Source organism: Gouania willdenowi, chromosome 3 (genome assembly GCF_900634775.1).
Source record: "Gouania willdenowi chromosome 3, fGouWil2.1, whole genome shotgun sequence".
NCBI lineage: Eukaryota > Metazoa > Chordata > Actinopteri > Blenniiformes > Gobiesocidae > Gouania > Gouania willdenowi.
The window spans coordinates 39280412-39299938 of record NC_041046.1 but is presented as its reverse complement, the minus strand read 5'-3'; the positions used below and the strand labels follow the sequence as shown (position 1 = coordinate 39299938).

Below are 19527 nucleotides of genomic sequence, written 5' to 3'. Positions count from 1 at the left end.
CGCCTCAAAATGGAGATAAGGCTATAGTAAGGCATAAAAATGGTGAAAAAAATTAAAAGCGTGAAAAATTGTCCAAAATATTTAAAACACCTCAAAACGGAGATAAGGTTATAGTAAGGCACAAAAAATGGTGAAAAAAAATTTAAAAACATAAAAAATGTTGAAAATTTTTAAAATGCCTCAAAATTGATATAAGGCTATCGTAAGGCATAAAAAATGGTGAAAAAAATTAAAGACATAAAAAATAATGAAAAAATATAAAACGCCTCAAAATGGAGATAAGGCTATATTGAGGCATAAAAATGGTGAAAAAAATTAAAAGCGTGAAAAATTGTCCAAAATATTTAAAACACCTCAAAACGGAGATAAGGTTATAGTAAGGCACAAAAAATGGTGAAAAAAAATTTAAAAACATAAAAAATGTTGAAAATTTTTAAAATGCCTCAAAATTGATATAAGGCTATCGTAAGGCATAAAAAATGGTGAAAAAAATTAAAGACATAAAAAATAATGAAAAAATATAAAACGCCTCAAAATGGAGATAAGGCTATATTGAGGCATAAAAATGGTGAAAAAAATTAAAAGCGTGAAAAATTGTCCAAAATATTTAAAACACCTCAAAACGGAGATAAGGTTATAGTAAGGCATAAAAAATGGTGAAAAAAATGAAAAAAATAAAAAATAATGAAAAAATATAAAACGCCTCAAAACAGAGATAAGGCTATATTGAGGCATAAAAAATGGTGAAAAAAAGGTAAAAACATGAAAAAGGTTGAAAAAATATAAATTGCCTCAAAACGGAGATAAGGCTATAGTAAGGCATAAAAAGGGGAAAAAATTTCAAAGCATAAAAAATGTCCAAAATTTTAAAACACCTCAAAACGGAGATAAGGCTATAGTAAGGCATAAAAAATGGTGAAAAAAATGAAAAAAATAATGAAAAAATATAAAACGCCTCAAAACAGAGATAAGGCGATATTGAGGCATAAAAAATGGTGAAAAAAAATTCAAAGCATGAAAAATGTCCAAAATATTTAAAACGTCTCAAAATGGAGATAAGGTTATAGTAAAGCACAAAAAATGGTGAAAAAAAAATTAAAAGCCTGAAAAATTGTCCAAAAATTTTAAAATGCCTCAAAACGGATATAAGGCTATAGTGAGGCATAAAAAGGGGAAAAAAAATTTCAAAGCATGAAAAATGTCAACAAAATTAAAAACGCCTCAAAACAGGAGGTAAGGTTATAGTAAGGCATGAAAAATGGTGAAAAAAATTAAAGACAAAAAAAATGTCCAAAAAAATTAAAATGCCTCAAAATGGAGATAAGGCTATAGTAAAGCATAAAAATGGTGAAAAAAATTATAAGAGTGAAAAATTGTCCAAAATTTTTAAAACGCCTCAAAACAGAGATAAGATTATAGTAAGGCATAAAAAATGGTGAAAAAAATACATGGCATGAAAAATGTCAAAAAATATAAAATGCCTCAAAACGGAGATAAGGCTATAGTAAGGCATAAAAATGGTGAAAAAAATACATGGCATGAAAAATGTCAAAAAAATTCAAAATGCCTCAAAACAGAAATAAGGTTATAGTAAGGCATAAAAATGGTGACAAAATTTCAAAGAATAAAAAATGTCGAAAAAATGAAAAACGCCTCAAAATGGAGATAAGGTTATAGTAAGGCATGAAAAATGGTGAAAAAAATTAAAAACATAAAAAATAATGAAAAAATACAAAATGCCTCAAAACGGAGATAAGGCTATAGTAAGGCATAAAAAATGGTGAAAAAAATGAAAAACATAAAAAATAATGAAAAAATATAAATTGCCTCAAAACGGAGATAAGGCTATAGTAAGGCATAAAAAATGGTGAAAAAAATGAAAAACATAAAAAATAATGAAAAAATATAAATTGCCTCAAAACGGAGATAAGGCTATAGTAAGGCATAAAAAATGGTGCCAAAAAATTTAAAAACATAAAAAATGTTGAAAATTTTTAAAATGCCTCAAAACAGATATAAGGCTATAGTAAGGCATAAAAAGGGGAAAAAAATTTCAAAGCATAAAAAATGTCAACAAAATTAAAAACGCCTCAAAACAGGAGATAAGTTTATAGTAAGGCATAAAAAATGGTGAAAAAATTTCAAAGCATAAAAAATGTCAACAAAACTTTAAACGCCTCAAAACAGAGATAAGGCTATAGTAAGGCATAAAAAATGGTGAAAAAAATAATGAAAAAATATAAAACGCCTCAAAACAGAGATAAGGCTATATTGAGGCATAAAAAATGGTGAAAAAATTTCAAAGCATGAAAAATGTCCAAAATATTTAAAGCGCCTCAAAACGGAAATAAGGTTATAGTAAGGCATAAAAATGGTGAAGAAAATTGGACAAAAAAATGTCCAAAAAAATTAAAACGCCTCAAAACAGGAGATAAGGTTATAAATAAGGCATAAAAATGGTGAAAAAAATGAAAGACATAAAAAATAATGAAACAATACAAAACGCCTCAAAATGGAAATAAGGTTATAGTAAGGCATGAAAAATGGTGAAAAAAAATTAAAGACAAAAAAATGTCCAAAAAAATTAAAACACCTCAAAACGGAGATAAGGCTATAGTAAGGCATAAAAATGGTGAAAAAAATTAAAAGCGTGAAAAATTGTCCAAAATATTTAAAACGCCTCAAAATGGAGATAAGGCTATAGTAAGGCATAAAAATGGTGAAGAAAATTGGACAAAAAAATGTCCAAAAAAATTAAAACGCCTCAAAACAGGAAATAAGGCTATAGTAAGGCATAAAAAATGGTGAAAAAAATACATGGCATGAAAAATGTCAAAACAATTAAAACGCCTCAAAACAGGAGATAAGGTTATAAGTAAGGCATAAAAATGGTGAAAAAATTAAAGACATAAAAAATAATGAAAAAATACAAAACGCCTCAAAACAGAGATAAGGCTATAGTAAGGCATAAAAAATGTTGAAAAAAAACAAAAACATAAAAAATGTTGAAATTTTTTTAAAATGCCTCAAAACGGAGATAAGGCTATATTAAGGCATAAAAATGGTGAAGAAAATTGGACAAAAAAATGTCCAAAAAAATTAAAACGCCTCAAAACAGGAAATAAGGCTATAATAAGGCATGAAAAATGGTGAAAAAAATTAAAGACAAAGAAATGTCCAAAAAAATTAAAACGCCTCAAAATGGAGATAAGGTTATAAGTAAGGCATAAAAATGGTGAAAAAATGAAGGCATAAAAAATGTCAAAATTTTTTAAAACGCCTCAAAACAGAGATAAGGCTATAGTAAGGCATAAAAAATGTTGAAAAAAAACAAAAACATAAAAAATGTTGAAAAATTTTAAAATGCCTCAAAACGGAGATAAGGCTATATTAAGGCATAAAAATGGTGAAGAAAATTGGACAAAAAAATGTCCAAAAAAATTAAAACGCCTCAAAACAGGAAATAATGCTATAGTAAGGCATAAAAAATGGTGAAAAAAATACATGGCATGAAAAATGTCAAAAAAATTAAAAACGCTTCAAAACAGGAGATAAGGTTATAAGTAAGGCATAAAAATGGTGAAAAAAATTAAAAGCGTGAAAAAATGTCCAAAAATTTTAAATCGCCTCAAAACGGAGATATGGCTATAAGTAAGGCATAAAAAATGTTGAAAAATTTTAAAACGCCTCAAAACTTAGATAAGGCTATAGTAAGGCATAAAATGGTGAAAAAATTTCAAAGCACAAAAAAAAGTCGAAAAAGTTGAAAACGCCTCAAAACGGAGATAACGCTATAGTTATAAATTATATAAATTAAAAGCGTGAAAAAATGTCCAAAACATTTAAAACGCCTCAAAACAGAGATAAGGTTATAGTAAGGCATAGAAAATGGTGAAAAAAAATTAAAAACATAAAAAAGGTTGAAAAATTTTAAAATCCTCAAAACGGAGATAAGGCTATAGTAAGGCATAAAAAAGGTGAAAAAAATTAAAAGCGTGAAAAAATGTCAAAAAATGAAAAACGCCTCAAAACGGAGATAAGGTTATAGTAAGGCATAAAAAATGGTGAAAAAAATTCAATGCATGAAAAAAGTCTAAAAAATTTCAAATGCTTCAAAATGAGGATAAGGCTATAGTAAGGCATACAAATCTGAAATATGTGAAAAACACCCACATTTCTGAGGTAAGTTTAAATGTCTGTACCTGCTTATCATTGCCTGATCTCGTCAGATCTCAGAAGGTAAGTGGGCCAGACCTGGTTAATACTTGAATGGGAGACCACTGAGAATTCCAGGGAACACAGAGCAGTGACAATCACATAGCAAGGCTAATAATGGGCTTTTCTTTTTCTGGGATAAGGCTATCATACGCCCATAAAGATTAGTTAAAATATAATGAACACACTAAAGCTGGGGTGAAAATGCAGTAAGAAATAAAAAATGTCAAAAAAATTTCGAACCGCTCAAAACAGACATAAGGCTATATAGTAAGGCATAAAAATGGTGAAAAAAATTCAAGGCATGAACATTGTCGAAAAAATTAAAAACGCCTCAAAATGGAGGCAAAGTTATAGTAAGCAAAAAAAATCCGAAAAATGTGAAAACGCTCAAATTTCGAAGATAAGGCTATAATAGTCAGGCATAAAAATGGGCGAAAATTGTTCAAAAGCCTCAAAACAAAAATAAGGCTCTAATAAGGCATAATAAAATGTCAAAAACATTTCAAACGACTCAAAGTGGAGATAAGGTTATAGTAAGGCACAAAAAGTGAAAAAAGTTCAAGGCATAAAAAATTACAAAAAAAAAAAATTAACCACCTCAAAACAAGGGTAAGGTACGAGAGAGAATTAAGGCCACAGAAGAAAAAAAAAATTTGGAGGCAAAAAAAAATAAATCACTTGAAGAAAAAAGTTGAAAATTGTTGTCAACTCTTTTTTTATTTTGCTGACTGCTTGTGCAACATGCTTTAGAATAATTATGGAAAAAATAATTGAGTTGTAATTGAACATGGATAATTGAAGACCTAAATGTAATTGACCCCATCTCTGGTGTGTGTGCATGACATTTCAGTCCGAAAAACATGAAAAAAAATAAAAAAATGTTTCCAAATCTAAAAAAAAGAAATGAAATTAACAGTTTAGTGCTCCTCAAACCTTCGACAATTATCACTCCAGTTTGTAAAACAACCATTTAAACACAGTAAGAAAGAGACGATTGAAAAGTTGATTTCTTTAATTTTAAAACATGTAACTTCAGTCAAATACAAGTGCAAATAATGAAATCAGGACGAGACAGGAGGAAAATCTGCAAACGTCTCACTGAAGCTCCTCAGGTGGAATCCTCTCGTCTAAAGTTCAGAATAAAGCAGCTCAAGCATAAATAAAAAATCTAAGTGAAATCAATCTCATATCCTGGTCCTGGAGGGCCGCAGTCCTGCAGTGTCTTCATCCAGAGCCAGATAAGGAGGCAATATGAAGGTTTAATGTTGAAAGATAAAGGACAGCAGCAGAACTTCCTGCTCTTTGAGTTCAATGTGCACCAAAATAAAAAAAAAATAAAAAAACACTGATAATCAGGAAACACCATGAGGACGTCTGCTGTCTGCCACATCACTCTGAGTCTGCCTCAGTCCGCTAAACTAGTCCAGAATCTCCACTGAGTCCAGAGTTCCCAGCAGCCTTTACTCCCGTTTACAGCTGAAGAAGAAGAAAAAGCTCAGTCTCTTTCAGGCCGTCAGCTTCAGTCGTCCTGAGGAAGAAAAGCACAAACGGTCAGAGGACATCCATCAACATCTCAATGTTTCCATAGCGATGATGAAGTGAAGACGCCTTCGTCCCCAAAACTGCACAAATCCCAGAACTTCAGGAAACACCGGGAATGTCAGACTTCATCTCAACACCTAGACTTTAACATCTACACACACATCCAGGAGGGTTTGGAAGATTTCCACTGCATGAATCCATAAAGGAACCATTCAAAGTCTTAAAGAGTCAGTTTGGTTTTAAAGACGCGGTTGGGCGAACAATTTTATTACAATATCACAGAACCTACAGTGACCCTGGAGTGCAAAGCAGGAATACAAAAGAAAGAACACACGCAAAAGAAAAAACATGAGCACAAAATAAAAAAACAAACAAAAAAACACGAACGCAAAAAAGAAAACAAAAGACAGAACAAGAACGCAAAATAGAAAATGTAAACACAAAAGACAAAAAACAAAACTGAAGAAAACAGGAACGTCAAAAAATAAAATGCAAACAGAAAAGACACAACACGAATGCAAAAAAAAAAACGCAAACAAAAAACAAAACATGAACCAAAAACAGAAAACTCAAACAAAAGAGACAAAACACAAACGCAAAAAAGAAACTGATTGGATGAGGCAGCTTTTGAGCAAAACAAATTGCTAATATTTCTGGGTACTGGAACAGATAATGGCCTCGTTCGATCAGCGAGGTCTCATGTCACGCCCCCTCCACAACCGACCTTCTCTGGTTTCTTTTTTGCCTTTTCTGTTTTTTCTTTAGAGTGTTTTCTTTAGTCATTGATACATTCAGAAATTTGAAGCACAGCTACGTGCTTTGAAGTGAAGTAACGCCATCTGCAGATCAAAGTAAGAACGGATGGCATTTTATTGTGTTAAAAATTCTCCTTTCAAAATAAAAGCACAGGCTACATTCAGACTGCAGGCGAATGTGACAAATCCAATTTTTTCCTGCCCATATGTGACCTGTATCTGATCTGTTAAAGACAGTTTGAGGAGCACAAATGCAACCAAGACCGCTGTCATTTGTCAGGTCACATTTATCCAACCTTTATGTCAATTAAATGTGATAAACGTCATAATTCTGCGTCACAGGAGCAGCAGTGGAGTGAGAAAAACAACAGCCAATGATGGAGGATGGAGTGAAAAGTGCAAGGAGTGAAGTTTTAGAATTAATAAATATTTATATATATATTCCATATTATCAGTGTCTCACACACACTGGGACAATGGCTCCATATTATAGGATGCAGGTCACTTCAGGGTTGCATTCAGTTCATCCTAAACTGATACAAGTTCAGCTCATGTTACACATTTAATGTGTAATATGACCAAGCTCACAAAAAATTGAGAATTGTGCATTAAGACCAACTTATTCCTTCCACTTTTGGTCCCAACTCATCAGTCAGGAACCTCTGAAGTCTTTTTTTGTACATGTGGGACTAGACCTGGGCAATATATCGAGATTCAAAAGGCGATATAGAAAATTACAATCGCCTTTATCGATATATAAATTTTTTAGGAGTTGCTGCTTTCGCTACTTCCCAGAACAGCATGAAGCACAGTTACCAGACCTCCCCCTAAACAAACCACAATACAGAACTCACTCGCACGTGCTGTCCCTGATAGGAGAAAAAGCCAATAGTGGCACATAATGTGCAGCTGTTTGTTAATAAATGCGCCTGTGTGATATTTTGCAACTGAAAATTTCACCCAGGATTGTTTTTCTGGTCTGACTTTAATTGAATTAATGAACTTAATCGCATATCGCCATTTTCACAAAAAATATCGATATACGAGGTTTGGTCCATATCGCCCAAGCCCTAATGTGGGACTATATAGTCCTCGGTGAGGTTTGTGCTTCACGCTGTGAGGACTCAAACCGTTTTCACTTCAATCAGTTCAGACGAGACCAAACACACTCCCACAATCCTCGGCTCAGCATGACAAGGACGACTCACGACATACACACAAGGAGGTTTTATTCTGATGAGTGAATCTTCTCATCAAAGAACCTCCATGAGAAGATGTGCAACGCTCATCAGCCAACAGCTAAAGCAGCTAAAGAAGCTAAAGAACTTAAGCGTGAGATTTAGTTTCACAGCAGCAGTAAAACGATGACATTGATGTGGGAAAGACTATGAGCGGCGATGGAAGGAGCAGCACCAACATCAACACTTTTAGCACTAGTTTGGTTTGTTAGTCAACAAAAAACATTCAAAACATCACAACAAGGTAGGGCTGTAAGGATAGACTCAACCAACGATTTGATGCGAATCAAAGATTGGGATGTAATGATGCATTTAACTCCTCCATATTGTTTTAGTCAAAATACAGATTCTTCTCATCTTCATTTAAATTGTCAAGAATTTTGAAATATATGTTCTTCTTAGAACCTTCTACAAATAGTTTAAACTCATAAACCAAAATAAACTTCACATTTATTCATTTATCACCATGCAAAGTTGAACAAAAACATAAATATTTTTAAAACATATAACTAGAAAAGCCCTTTGACAGTGCAGACCTCTGTCAAGCAGCTCAAGCTCTGCTAACACGCTCCGGTCACAGTAAACTCAGGATTACCATGACTACCTGTCAACATTGAGCTGTGTTACAATGACTATCTGTCAACATTGAGCTGTTGACTCAGAGAACCTATGACTTCAACAAGAAGTTCCACAGTGTGGATGGGAAAATGAATGGGGTATCTATATATTTACTTTTGGTAGCAGAACATCACCAAAATCACCTGCTCCATGTCCAATTCATCAATTTTCCTGAACATTTTCTCCAAATGCGTTCATAACTTTTTAAGTTATCTTGCTAACAGACTAACAGATAAACGGAGGGTAAAACATAACCTTACCGCTCTGCGCTTCGCGGGCTGAGGTAATAAAAAAGTAAGAAAGGTTTGCTTATGTTCCTGGATTGGAATTTACATATTTTTCTTAAGGTGTTTGTGCGTCGAGGTCAGTGTGTCGCTCTGTGCCGACAGTTTGAGCTTAATTTCAATCCTCATACCATGGGCTCAGGCCTGGTTCTGGCGTTGTGCAGTAAATCAGGTGATGTGTTTTGATTAGCAGGAAAAAGGCACACAAATGGATTCCGACTTGCCTCGGATCACGTAGCTGATCATGTTCACGTGGAATTGTTGGGTTTTTTATTAAGAATTTTAGATTTGATATGTGCCATGAGATGACTATTGTTGTATTTTGCGCTACATAAATAAAGTTGGGTTGAATTTAAATGATTTGCGCACACGAATGTGAATAGTGTCTGGTTGTAACGAGTTCAGACTAAAAGAGTTGTCTGCTTCATTCGGGTTGGACGGGTTTGGGCCGCGTTTTGTCTTGTTCAGGCCAGGTCTTTTTTATTGGTCCGTATAAAAGTTCTTCTCGCACCGCTGCTCTTGGTTCAGCTTCGAGTGTACGGCTGAGCCAAGACCGTAACGTCTAAATAATCGGCACTAAAACAGTCCCAGCACACCCTATTGTTTAAGCAGAGTATCGATGCACATACTGTGTTGTACGCATTTTAACCCCCTCTTATTTGCACCGATTTAGGATATATCCTTACATTCCTATGACATAAAAAAATCTGAAAAAATTAAATCACCATTTTCACAATAATAGTGAGAAATAAACTACATGAAGGTGTTTAAGGAGTGTGGGGGGGGGGAGGGGGGGGTTAATATGGGGTGGGGGCACCATGCCATGCTATAAGCTTCCATGCCATCTGTCCACCAATCAGGATCCAGCTCCACCTACCTGCCCACCGTCCCCCACCAATGAGCTGGCTTTGTCTACCTGTCTGTCTGGAAACCAACCAATCAGACCACAGAGTGAGGAAACAGAGGAAGAAGATGGACAGACAGACAGCGGGACGTTTCCTCCGAGTTTCTTAGAGATCAGACCTGCATGTCAGGATTACTCAGCGTTACTCAGGATTACTCAGCATTACTCAATGGTATCAAGGATTAGTCAGGATTAGTCAGGATTACTCAGCGTTATTAATGTTTACTCGGTGTTACTCAGGATTGATTACTCAGCGTTATTTATGATTACTCAATGGTATCAAGGATTACTCAGCGTTACTCAATGGTATCAAGGATTAGTCAGGATTAGTCAGGATTACTCAGCGTTATTAATGTTTACTCGGCGTTACTCAGGATTGATTACTCAGCGTTATTTATGATTACTCAATGGTATCAAGGATTACTCAGCGTTACTCAATGGTATCAACGATTAGTCAGGATTACTCAGCGTTATTAATGTTTACTCGGCGTTACTCAGGATTGATTACTCAGCGTTATTTATGATTACTCAATGGTTTCAAGGATTACTCAGCGTTACTCAATGGTATCAAGGATTAGTCAGAATTACTCAGGATAATTGAAGGGTTACTAAAACCATTTCAAAATTCTCAGCATTGCTCAAGATTTCTCAAATTTAAACTGGATTATTAAAAATTAGTTTTTAGATTAGATTTTTCAGGATTATTCCAAAAACTCACAATTACTCAGCATCTTGGGTATTGCTAACAATTCTCAAGGATTACTTATCTTTTCTCAGGATATTTTTTGAGTTAATCAGGATTACACTGGATTATTTATAATATCTTACTATAATCCGGTATTATTACTCAATAATACTTTGGGTTATTAATGTTTACTCAGGATGATTTAAATACTCACTTGAGGATTATTTAGTATTGCCCCATGTTAGTAAGTAATCTTCACTCATCAAATCTAAACTATCATTACTCATCATAACCAGGAGCCATTTGGTTGATTAATATACTGTAGATAACTGAGCATCATAAAGGATTAGACAGTTAAAGTCAGATAATTCAGGTTTTATATTTAGGATCATTTCAATAATCCAGTGCCCGTATTCACAAAGCATCTTGTGGCTAAAAGTAGCTCTTGGCGACGTCATTCTTAGAAAAATCTTAGAATTCCTTGAATTTCAACATTTTTTCTTAGAATTTCCCCTTAGTAAAATAAAAGTAGCTCACAGAGCATCTTAGGCCCTAGAAGAGCTCCTAAAGTGAAAAGTCTAAAAGCGTCTTAAACAGACAGAAACAGAGCGAGGAAGGAGAGATATTCCACTTATATTCAATAATATTTAATAACACGCCACCAGAGATAATTGTTGGTGACTTCATCAGGGTCACGTGCACTTTCCCTCACAGCGTAGTAACGCAATAGTGCTCAGTCTGTCCATTACTGCCCTTTCACCGCCATCTATTGATGTGTGTTTTGATCCTTCCCTGTGACCCTGAAAAAGAGCAAGAAGGTCAGAAACTGATGAATGAATTTGTTCGTTTTCAGCTGGATTCTCAGTCGTTACATGCCAACAAACTGGCATTCATGATCATAGCGGGTTTCCCTGGAGTTGTTGGTGTTATTGACGTAACTGCATCATCACAAGACGAGGCCTGTATGTCAACAGAAAGCTAGTGATCCACCCTCACAAATTCCAAAACATTCACACAATTACTAATATCAAAGTAAAGCCATAGCCTTAATGGTAGACTACTACCAGGGGTGAACTGGCATAACAATAGGCTAAAAGCAGCCATGACTGGCAAAATGGGCGAAAAAGAGGAAACGGGTGGTATTGTTAAAAACGTTTCCCCCTTTTAAGGCTTTCTAGGGGTATAAAAAATAAAATGAAGACAAAGGGCCACATGTCGAGCATTACTGACTTAAAGCTGCAGTTTTTGAGACTCTAACACGTACTACTCTGTAGTTACAGCCCTGAGCAGCGGCTCGTCCCCGCCACAAGCACACACAGTTGCTTCTCCACATCGGTCTGCCTTTTTTTGCTTGATTTGCTGTGTAACTGTTGTGCCTAACGCCGCGACAAAGACTTCTGCTGGAATGTCAGCCATTGCATTCGGCACGTGAATGCGCCTGACTTCAGTCGAGCAGCCAATAGCAACGCCCAAAACAGTCCATGGAGCACACGTGTTTGTAGAACGATCTCTGATTGGCTGAAGTCCAGCGTCAAGGTCCTGGATTTATAAGCTTCATTTACAGGGCCAGGAGAAGAGATTCACTGTCCACTCAGAACACTTTCAATTACAATATGCTTAAAGATGATTATAGATTTATGACCTAATAGCACAAAAAAAAAAATTACATACTGCAGCTTTAACAACAGCTTTATTATGGTTTTAGTAATTATTTGCAAATCTAATTGTGGTAGTCTCAGAGCAGACAAACCCTTGCATCCCCCTTGCTTTAATGTGATATTGCTGAATTAAATAAACGCCATAATTAAACATTTCTCAATTCAGTCCAAGTTCTATGATCGGTAGATTTTACTCTCCATTCATTAATAGGAGCACAGAGCACTTTTTTCCCCTCTCTCTTTCTCTAACAACCAATCACAGTTTTTAGAAGACTGCATCATACCCAGCAACGGGGTCAATCACACCTCCTCGGTAAGATCTAAATTTCTGTCCCTCCTTGCTCAGTTGAGTTGCTCTCACAAACTTCCTGAATCACTTTTAAGATAAGATTCCTTGCTAGGAATTTTTAGAATTCATTAGGAGCTCTCTGGGAGGATAGTGAGAGGCTTCGTGAATACGGTGACAGATTACCAGTACTTCGAAATATGTTTGTTAGTAGTTGATACTTCATTGGCAATGGGAGTGTTGGAGCGGGGAGACGACAATGATCTAATACCTACTGGATTATTAGGGTTGCAAGACAGCCTGGGTTTGGACACCCCTGATCTAGATTACCCAGTGTTGTTTAGGATTATTAACATCACTCTGGTAGATTAATGTGTGTTATTCTAGAGTCATTCAGAATTAATCAATCATCATCATCAACAACAGAGCCTCATTGAATCTAATTCTGTCTGTAGGAACTTTGCACTTATTCCCAGTTTGGAATCGTGTGTGTGCATTTACCTGCAGCGAGCTGCGACTGCGACTTTCTGCGGGTGCTGCCGGGCGTCCTGGAGGCGGAGGAAAGGGTGGAGCTTGCACTGCTGACCCGAGAGATGGGGAGGGGGGTGACGGGGGGAGAGTCCAGCTGTGGGTCAAAGGTCACATCATACAAAGGTAATTATATTTACAGCTTGATAATGGGAAATTTGTCGTGGTTTCAGAATAAATATATATATATATATACTTTATTGACTAAAATATATGTGATCTACATATGATAAATGATTGATATATTTATTGATATTGGAAATCAGTGTCACAGCGGCTTCAACAGTTACATCATAATGACACAGGAGGAGAATGCAATACATATATGAATATATGTAAATATACAATAAATTAAAATATATATAAAAATGCATATAACAGGCATAGGCAACTGGCAGTGCAAATATTGTGGGTCCACCAAATGACTCAAAAAATACACAAATGGACTCTTAAATACACAAAATGGCAAACAAAAAACTGGCAAATATACAAAATTGCAAGGGAATACTTAAATACATAAAATAAAAAAACACAAAATGGCAAAAATACATAAGACTAAAAAAAAACAAACAGGCTACACAAAAAATGACAGTAAAAACACACAAAAAGGAAATTCACTTATTCAGTCATTTTAAAAAATTATTTTTGCACTTTAGTTCCACATCTAATGCAGTCCAATAATTTTAATGCACTTAATTTCTGCTACATCTTTAGTCTAGTCATTAATACTTTCTTAGTGTGTACGCATTTTGTTTAGTGTTTTTGATCTCAGAAAGGCATTTAGCATGAAATTAAAAAGTTGGTCACTCCCCACCTGTCATACCTCTATTACTATGGCAAGCCCTTTTAACATTTAATAAGATATCTGAAATTCAATTGCTGATATCTGCAATTCAATTGTTACATGTAAAAATGTAATTGCAGATATCTGCAATTCAATTTTGACATGTGGCAATTCTAATTCATATCTACAACTCAATTGTTACATGTAACAATTGAATTGCAGATATCTGCAATTCAATTGTTACATGTAAAAATTGAATTGCAGATATCAAGAATTCAATTTCGACATGTTGTAATTCAATTGCAGATATCTGTAATCTAATTGTTACACGTAACAATTGAATTGCAGATATCTGCAATTACATTTTTACATGTAACAATTGAATTGCAGATATCTGTAATTCAGTTTCTACATGTCGAAATGACATTTTGACATGTTGAAATATATTTGTTACATGTGAAAATGGCTTTACAGATATCTTGAATTAACATTTCAACATGTCAAAATTACATTTGAACATGTTCAAATGTAATTTCCACTAGTGAAAACTAAATTGCTACATGTCCGCCAGACTTATTAAATGTTAAAAGGGCTTGCCATACTATTACCCACCAGGGGGCCGCATCACATACTTTGAGAAGCAATGGTGTACTGTAAATATCCTGAGTATGTCAATATTATTATTTCATATAGCAGTTATTATCACTGTTAAAGATATCGGCTTTTTAAAAAACCCTTATTAATACAACAATAATCTTTCCCTTTGTGCTTTCATTTTGAAATATTGTGCGGCTTACCTCCACACTGTCGTGGGTCGGCGACGATGAGGTGGATGAGTACTCGTGTTTCCGTGACGACGAATAGCTCAGCTCCACGCTGCGGACACGCTGAGCAAACTTTAGCGAGCACACCGTTTCACTCATGTTGCTAGGCAACGGGGAGACCTACAGACACAGAGGATGGGGGAGAGTCAGGCTGGTTGGCTCTGTGGGGGACGACGCCTCATGAGGCTTTCACTGACCTGCACCATCATCAGAGTCTTGCTGTCCCCGCACAGAGAGTCCTGCAGCAGGTAGGTGAGCCGCGAGTTCCTGAAGGGGACGTGCGAGTGTTTGCAGCGCAGCGCGTTGATGACATCACCGAGCGCCGACAGAGACTTGTTGATGCACTGAGCCTCGCGCAGGCGGCTGCCCTCAGCACCGGACTTAGAGATCCGCTCTGAGCCGGCCAGGTCCACCAGGTTCAGCTTCCCTGGAGGAAGAAGAAGTGTTACGAGGAATGCAGGGTTGGGGTCAATTATAACTGTAAATGATAGCTTAAATGATCATTAATTAGAATTATGAAGCAATTATAATTCTAATTGTATTTGAAAAAATCTGTTGCTGTTGTAATCATAATTAAGTTGTAAATGAGTTCAGATAATTGACTTTGTAATTTTAATTATCACGGAAATTCTAGAAAAACTGTCCGTGTCAATGGCATTAAAATGGAAATATTTATGATTTTGGGGTCATAAACCTCTAAAAACTAGTTTAAATATAATGAGCACACTTAACCTGGGGTTAAAAATGCAGTAGACATGAAAAATTAGAAAAATGTGAAAAACACCCATATTTCAGAGGTATGGCTATAGTATAGTAAGGCTATAGAAAGGCATAAAAAATTACAAAAATGTGAAAAACACCCAAAATCAGAGGCACGGCAAAAAAAATGTAAACATTTTTTTTTTCAGAGATAAGTCTATCAGAAGACCCTAAATGTTTTATGGGGTTATTTATTTCAGGCTCAGTAATTGTGATTAATTCAATGTGAACTTTAGTAATTGAGAACATAATTGTAATTAACTTTCAGGGGAAAAAAAAAATTGTAATTGGAAAAAATGCCGCTCACCATAATCATAATTGAGTTGTAATTGAACATGGATAATTGAAGACCTAATTGTATTTGAAAAATATAACTGACCCCAACCCTGGTTCTCAACTGGTGCACATCAGGTGTGGCCCTACCTTGTGTGCGGTTTCCCGTGGTGATGTTTAACCCCGACACAGTGATGATGAGCAGAGCGTGGGAGCGCGAGCTGTGTTCGTTCAGGTTGGTGCAAGCCGTCGCTCGGTTCATGTGTCCCAGCTCGAACACCTCAGAACATGGACACACACATACATACTTCAAATTCAAAGCAAAAATGATAATGTCCAAATTGAAAAAGTTAAAGTGTATACATCTCGAGGTGTGATCCACAGCTACAATGTTAGCTGGAGATCACAAATAAATAGTATTTGCAGTAAAGTAGCCAAAAATGTTGCTATAAAGGGTAGGTATAGATATTTGCTGAACCAAAAAGCTCTTTTCATCTTGTATTGTTCGCAAATCCTACCATATATCAACTATTGAGTGGAGGTCTGGGACAATATCTATAGCAGTCATCTGCAAATCTTATATAGACTTTTGAATTGTGCACAACGTAGGCCATAACGACCATACCGACTCACTGTTCTTAACATTTAACAAAAGTTTCTTAATCTGAAGGTACAGCATGCTCGTACTACCCTTAAAAGTCAATGTATCACACGAAAAGGTGTCGACCTAGAGAATAGTTTAAATGAAAACCTAAAAAGTGCTCCTAGTTTGCAGATATTAAGAGAAGTATTTTGGACAAATATGCAAATAATATTGGATAATAGCTCTTTTTTAACTGTATTAATTCCAAATATTAAGGGGTTACCTACAAACAAATCATAAACACCAATATAATGTATACATTAATGTGTGTAGGTTGTGATAAATCCGTCTACCATCTAATGATATATCTTGTATTATGTAAAAATTATGAATGTGAATTGCTGAAATAAACTAAACTGGTTCGGTTCACTGATTGGTGACAGTTTGGGACTCAACAGGAGGTTCTCTGAGCGCACTGAAGCTTCACCTTTTTGATGTCGTCGGGGCTCTGCACGGTGATCTCCGTCAGTCCAGGAACATACAGCGACCCGCTGCCATCAGGGTTCAACTTGATGTCCAGTTTGTCAGTGGGATTTCCACCCAACAGGTTCCTGGAGGACAGCAGAGACCATCAGGGTCTAAAGAACACCACTCAGACCACAGTAAACCCTTTCCACTAGCCAGTCTCCATCCTTACTGCTGATTTATCCGAGATTGAAGCTTTTATTTCTGCTGAATACTATATATCCCCTCATCCTTATTTAGAAGTAATATACATTACAACACTTAAATCTATTTAACATTACAAGATGTCAGATAAATTACCTTACTTGTGATTCTATCTTACTACTAAATAATCAATGACATTTCTAAAGGAAAATTATTTTAATCAGGAAATTATTTTAAACGTGTATTTTCCCCCCCTACATTTTAAAGGTTCAGATTTAATGCATAGACTAATTTTAAATTTAATTATCTCTTATTTTTAAAAATCATTGTTTTCCAGGTTACATTTAAGTCTTATTTTGTATGTAGTTGTGTGAACTGTCGCTCAAGGCTGAAACCTTGTGTGATCTGCTGAAATACATTTTTAATTTGAACCTTTAATCCTACTTTGGACTTTAGAGACCAAAACCTGCAGCCAGAAACTGGATTCCAGGTCCAGATGTCGTGTTACACAACAGTGACCCACGTGACACCTCGTCTGCTCCACCTTTATGTAACTACTCACAGGAGGAGGAGCTTTAACACAACGCTGAGTGGGTGGATCAGACATACAGTAAATAATATTATAAAGTATTAAATGAAGTGAGAGCTGTGGTCCTACAATCTGCACCTAAAGTCTGCAGGGTTAGAATCTGGGCTGGGATCAACTGAGAATGTCCTGGTTTTGTCTGACAAGGAGAAGTTGCACTTTCTGTCACACGTTTAACTTCAAAATAAAACACTGAGGAAAAGCCGTGCTCTTGAAAATGCTTGCGTGGCCTGTAATCCAGCTGTGAAACTGTTGGTTTGGTTTAAAGGTGCAGTTTGACACCAAGTCAAATAAAAAAAAAAGTGGAATTATTCAAAAAATAATTATCGCAACATAAGTAAAAATTAAATCATTTTTATAACTTTTTCTGTTTTTTTTAAAAAAATTTTACATGTGGTTTTCAAATTTTCAAATTTTTTAGATTTTCATGTTTTTTTTTAGATTTACAGACTTTTTTTTTTTCACGTGTTTTTCATGAGTCATGAGTTTTTTTCAGAAACATCAACATTCCGCATGAGAAAAATCTATGTGAAAATTATGGATCTATTTGTAAATATTTTTTAGACAAATCTCTCCCCATAAATGTAGGAGCTTTTTTCCTCCAGTCTGGGATTCAAACTCACCGCAGCGTCTCATTGTAGATCTCCACCATGCTGACTGTGATTGTGTAGTCCCAGTCCGACGCATTTTCCATCACCTCGGAGAAGAGCAGGCGCAGAGCTCGCTGGTTAATGCCGGGGTCGTCTGCAACACCCTGGAAACATAGAGGAAGCGGAGCTTAGAGGTGTGTTTCCCCTGAGAAGAGCCTCAGGTGTAGTTAACAGCTCATTCTCCTACCTCCATCGTGTAGGATTTCCCTGAGCCCGTCTGTCCATAGGCGAAGATACAGACGTTAAAGCCATCAATGCAGGAAGTGACAAGAGATTGGACCTCCTGGAACACCTGTGAACCAATAAGAAAGCAGCACAGTTAGTCCGATGAAACCACAGGTTCACAAGCTCACAGTGCCGATCCGAACGTCAGTGTTCGAAATTGCATACTACCGTACTATACACTACTCACTAAATGAGTATATGTGTCTACTATATACTAAAAAGGATGATTAGGATGGTGACCGTTCCCACTGAAGTATACTTCAAAGTTTCCAATGATTCATTTTGAACTAATACAAATCTCTGATAATTCTCCACCTTTTAAGGTTCTGAAAACATTTTAAGTTAGAAAGTGACCAAGTAGAATATCAACATATGGTCATTTGCTCGATAAAACTCACAGAAGCACATTTCATGCTGACATTTCATACATTTAGTATGTATGTTTAGTAGTTTGCCCACCGTGCACACTTCAAAAATGTCCTGTTATAGTATATATCTGGGTAATTCTTGCATAATCAATCTTTTCATACTATATCATGTGAACGCACTACATATTCATTTTGACGTCAGATGACATTTTTAACACAGCCATAGTCTCACCTCTTCCTGCGTTGCCTGAGGATGAAACACTTTGTCCAGCTCGAAGGTCATGACCTTGCCCTTGTTGGTGAGGTAGAGGACGGCGTCGTCGTCCGAGTCGAAGCTCAGCATAGTTTTGCCATCGGTGGAGTCCTGCTCCTCCTGACTGACCGGCCGCACGCGGCAGAAAACGCGTATGTTTCCTTAGAAAAGCACAGGGGGGCAGGTGAGAGGGGTTACCATGGAAACAGAGCATTATTGTTCTAGCTAGCATGCTAGCCTCAGACCTTTGAGTCGGACCAGCTCGTTGTGACATTTCTTCCTCAGGTTCATCTCACGCTTGTATTTACGCAGCAGGTCCTGATTGGTAGTGTTAGCGTCATTGATCACCTGACAGATCTGACACACAATACAGGTAAATTCAACACACAATAACACAGACAAAGGAAAATAGATGCAGGGACTCGATAAACAGCCTAAGAAGTAACTGTGCGTGTGTGTCTGACCTCTTGCTTGACCTCACTGATGGCCGTCTCCAGCAGGAAAGGGTAATCTTGAACCTGCTTCTTCAGACAGTTGTAGTCGACGGTCAGAGTCCTGAGGGCAGGCTGCAGGGTCAGCAAGTTCATGCGCACACCTGTAAACAACAACAACATGACACTCGATAAACCAACAAACACACAATCACACACACACAGCCATGTGCACAAATGGACAGTGGAGTCCGACCTGCCAGATTCTCGTGAACGGCCTTCATCTCGCTCTCCGCTCGAATAAACGCATCCTCGATGACGCGGTTCTTCTCCTCCTCCAGGTTCTGCATCTGGACCTCCAGCTGGCCCTGAGCTCGCTGCATCTCTCCTTCATAGACCAGGATCT

The 19527-nt window shown here is 36.3% G+C and overlaps 1 protein-coding gene across 8 annotated transcripts in view; it reads right to left on the bottom strand.

Annotated features, from left to right (window-relative positions):
• Positions 1–5269: 5269 nt before the first annotated feature.
• The window catches only part of kifc3 (kinesin family member C3), a 43192-nt gene continuing 28934 nt past the window's right edge, over positions 5270–19527 (bottom strand). For 3 of the 8 annotated variants that reach the window (XM_028443229.1, XM_028443228.1, XM_028443222.1), the window contains 13 exons: positions 19378–19525; positions 19155–19285; positions 18936–19047; positions 18670–18851; positions 18032–18136; positions 17818–17948; positions 16427–16550; positions 15507–15636; positions 14522–14751; positions 14298–14444; positions 12690–12813; positions 9533–9678; positions 5272–5746 (listed from right to left, as the gene is read on the bottom strand). In XM_028443229.1, coding sequence (XP_028299030.1) covers positions 5738–5746; positions 9533–9678; positions 12690–12813; positions 14298–14444; positions 14522–14751; positions 15507–15636; positions 16427–16550; positions 17818–17948; positions 18032–18136; positions 18670–18851; positions 18936–19047; positions 19155–19285; positions 19378–19525 — 1719 coding nt within the window. In that variant the 3' untranslated portion in view covers positions 5272–5737. The other 5 variants (XM_028443230.1, XM_028443223.1, XM_028443227.1 and 2 more) reach the window with 5 other exon arrangements.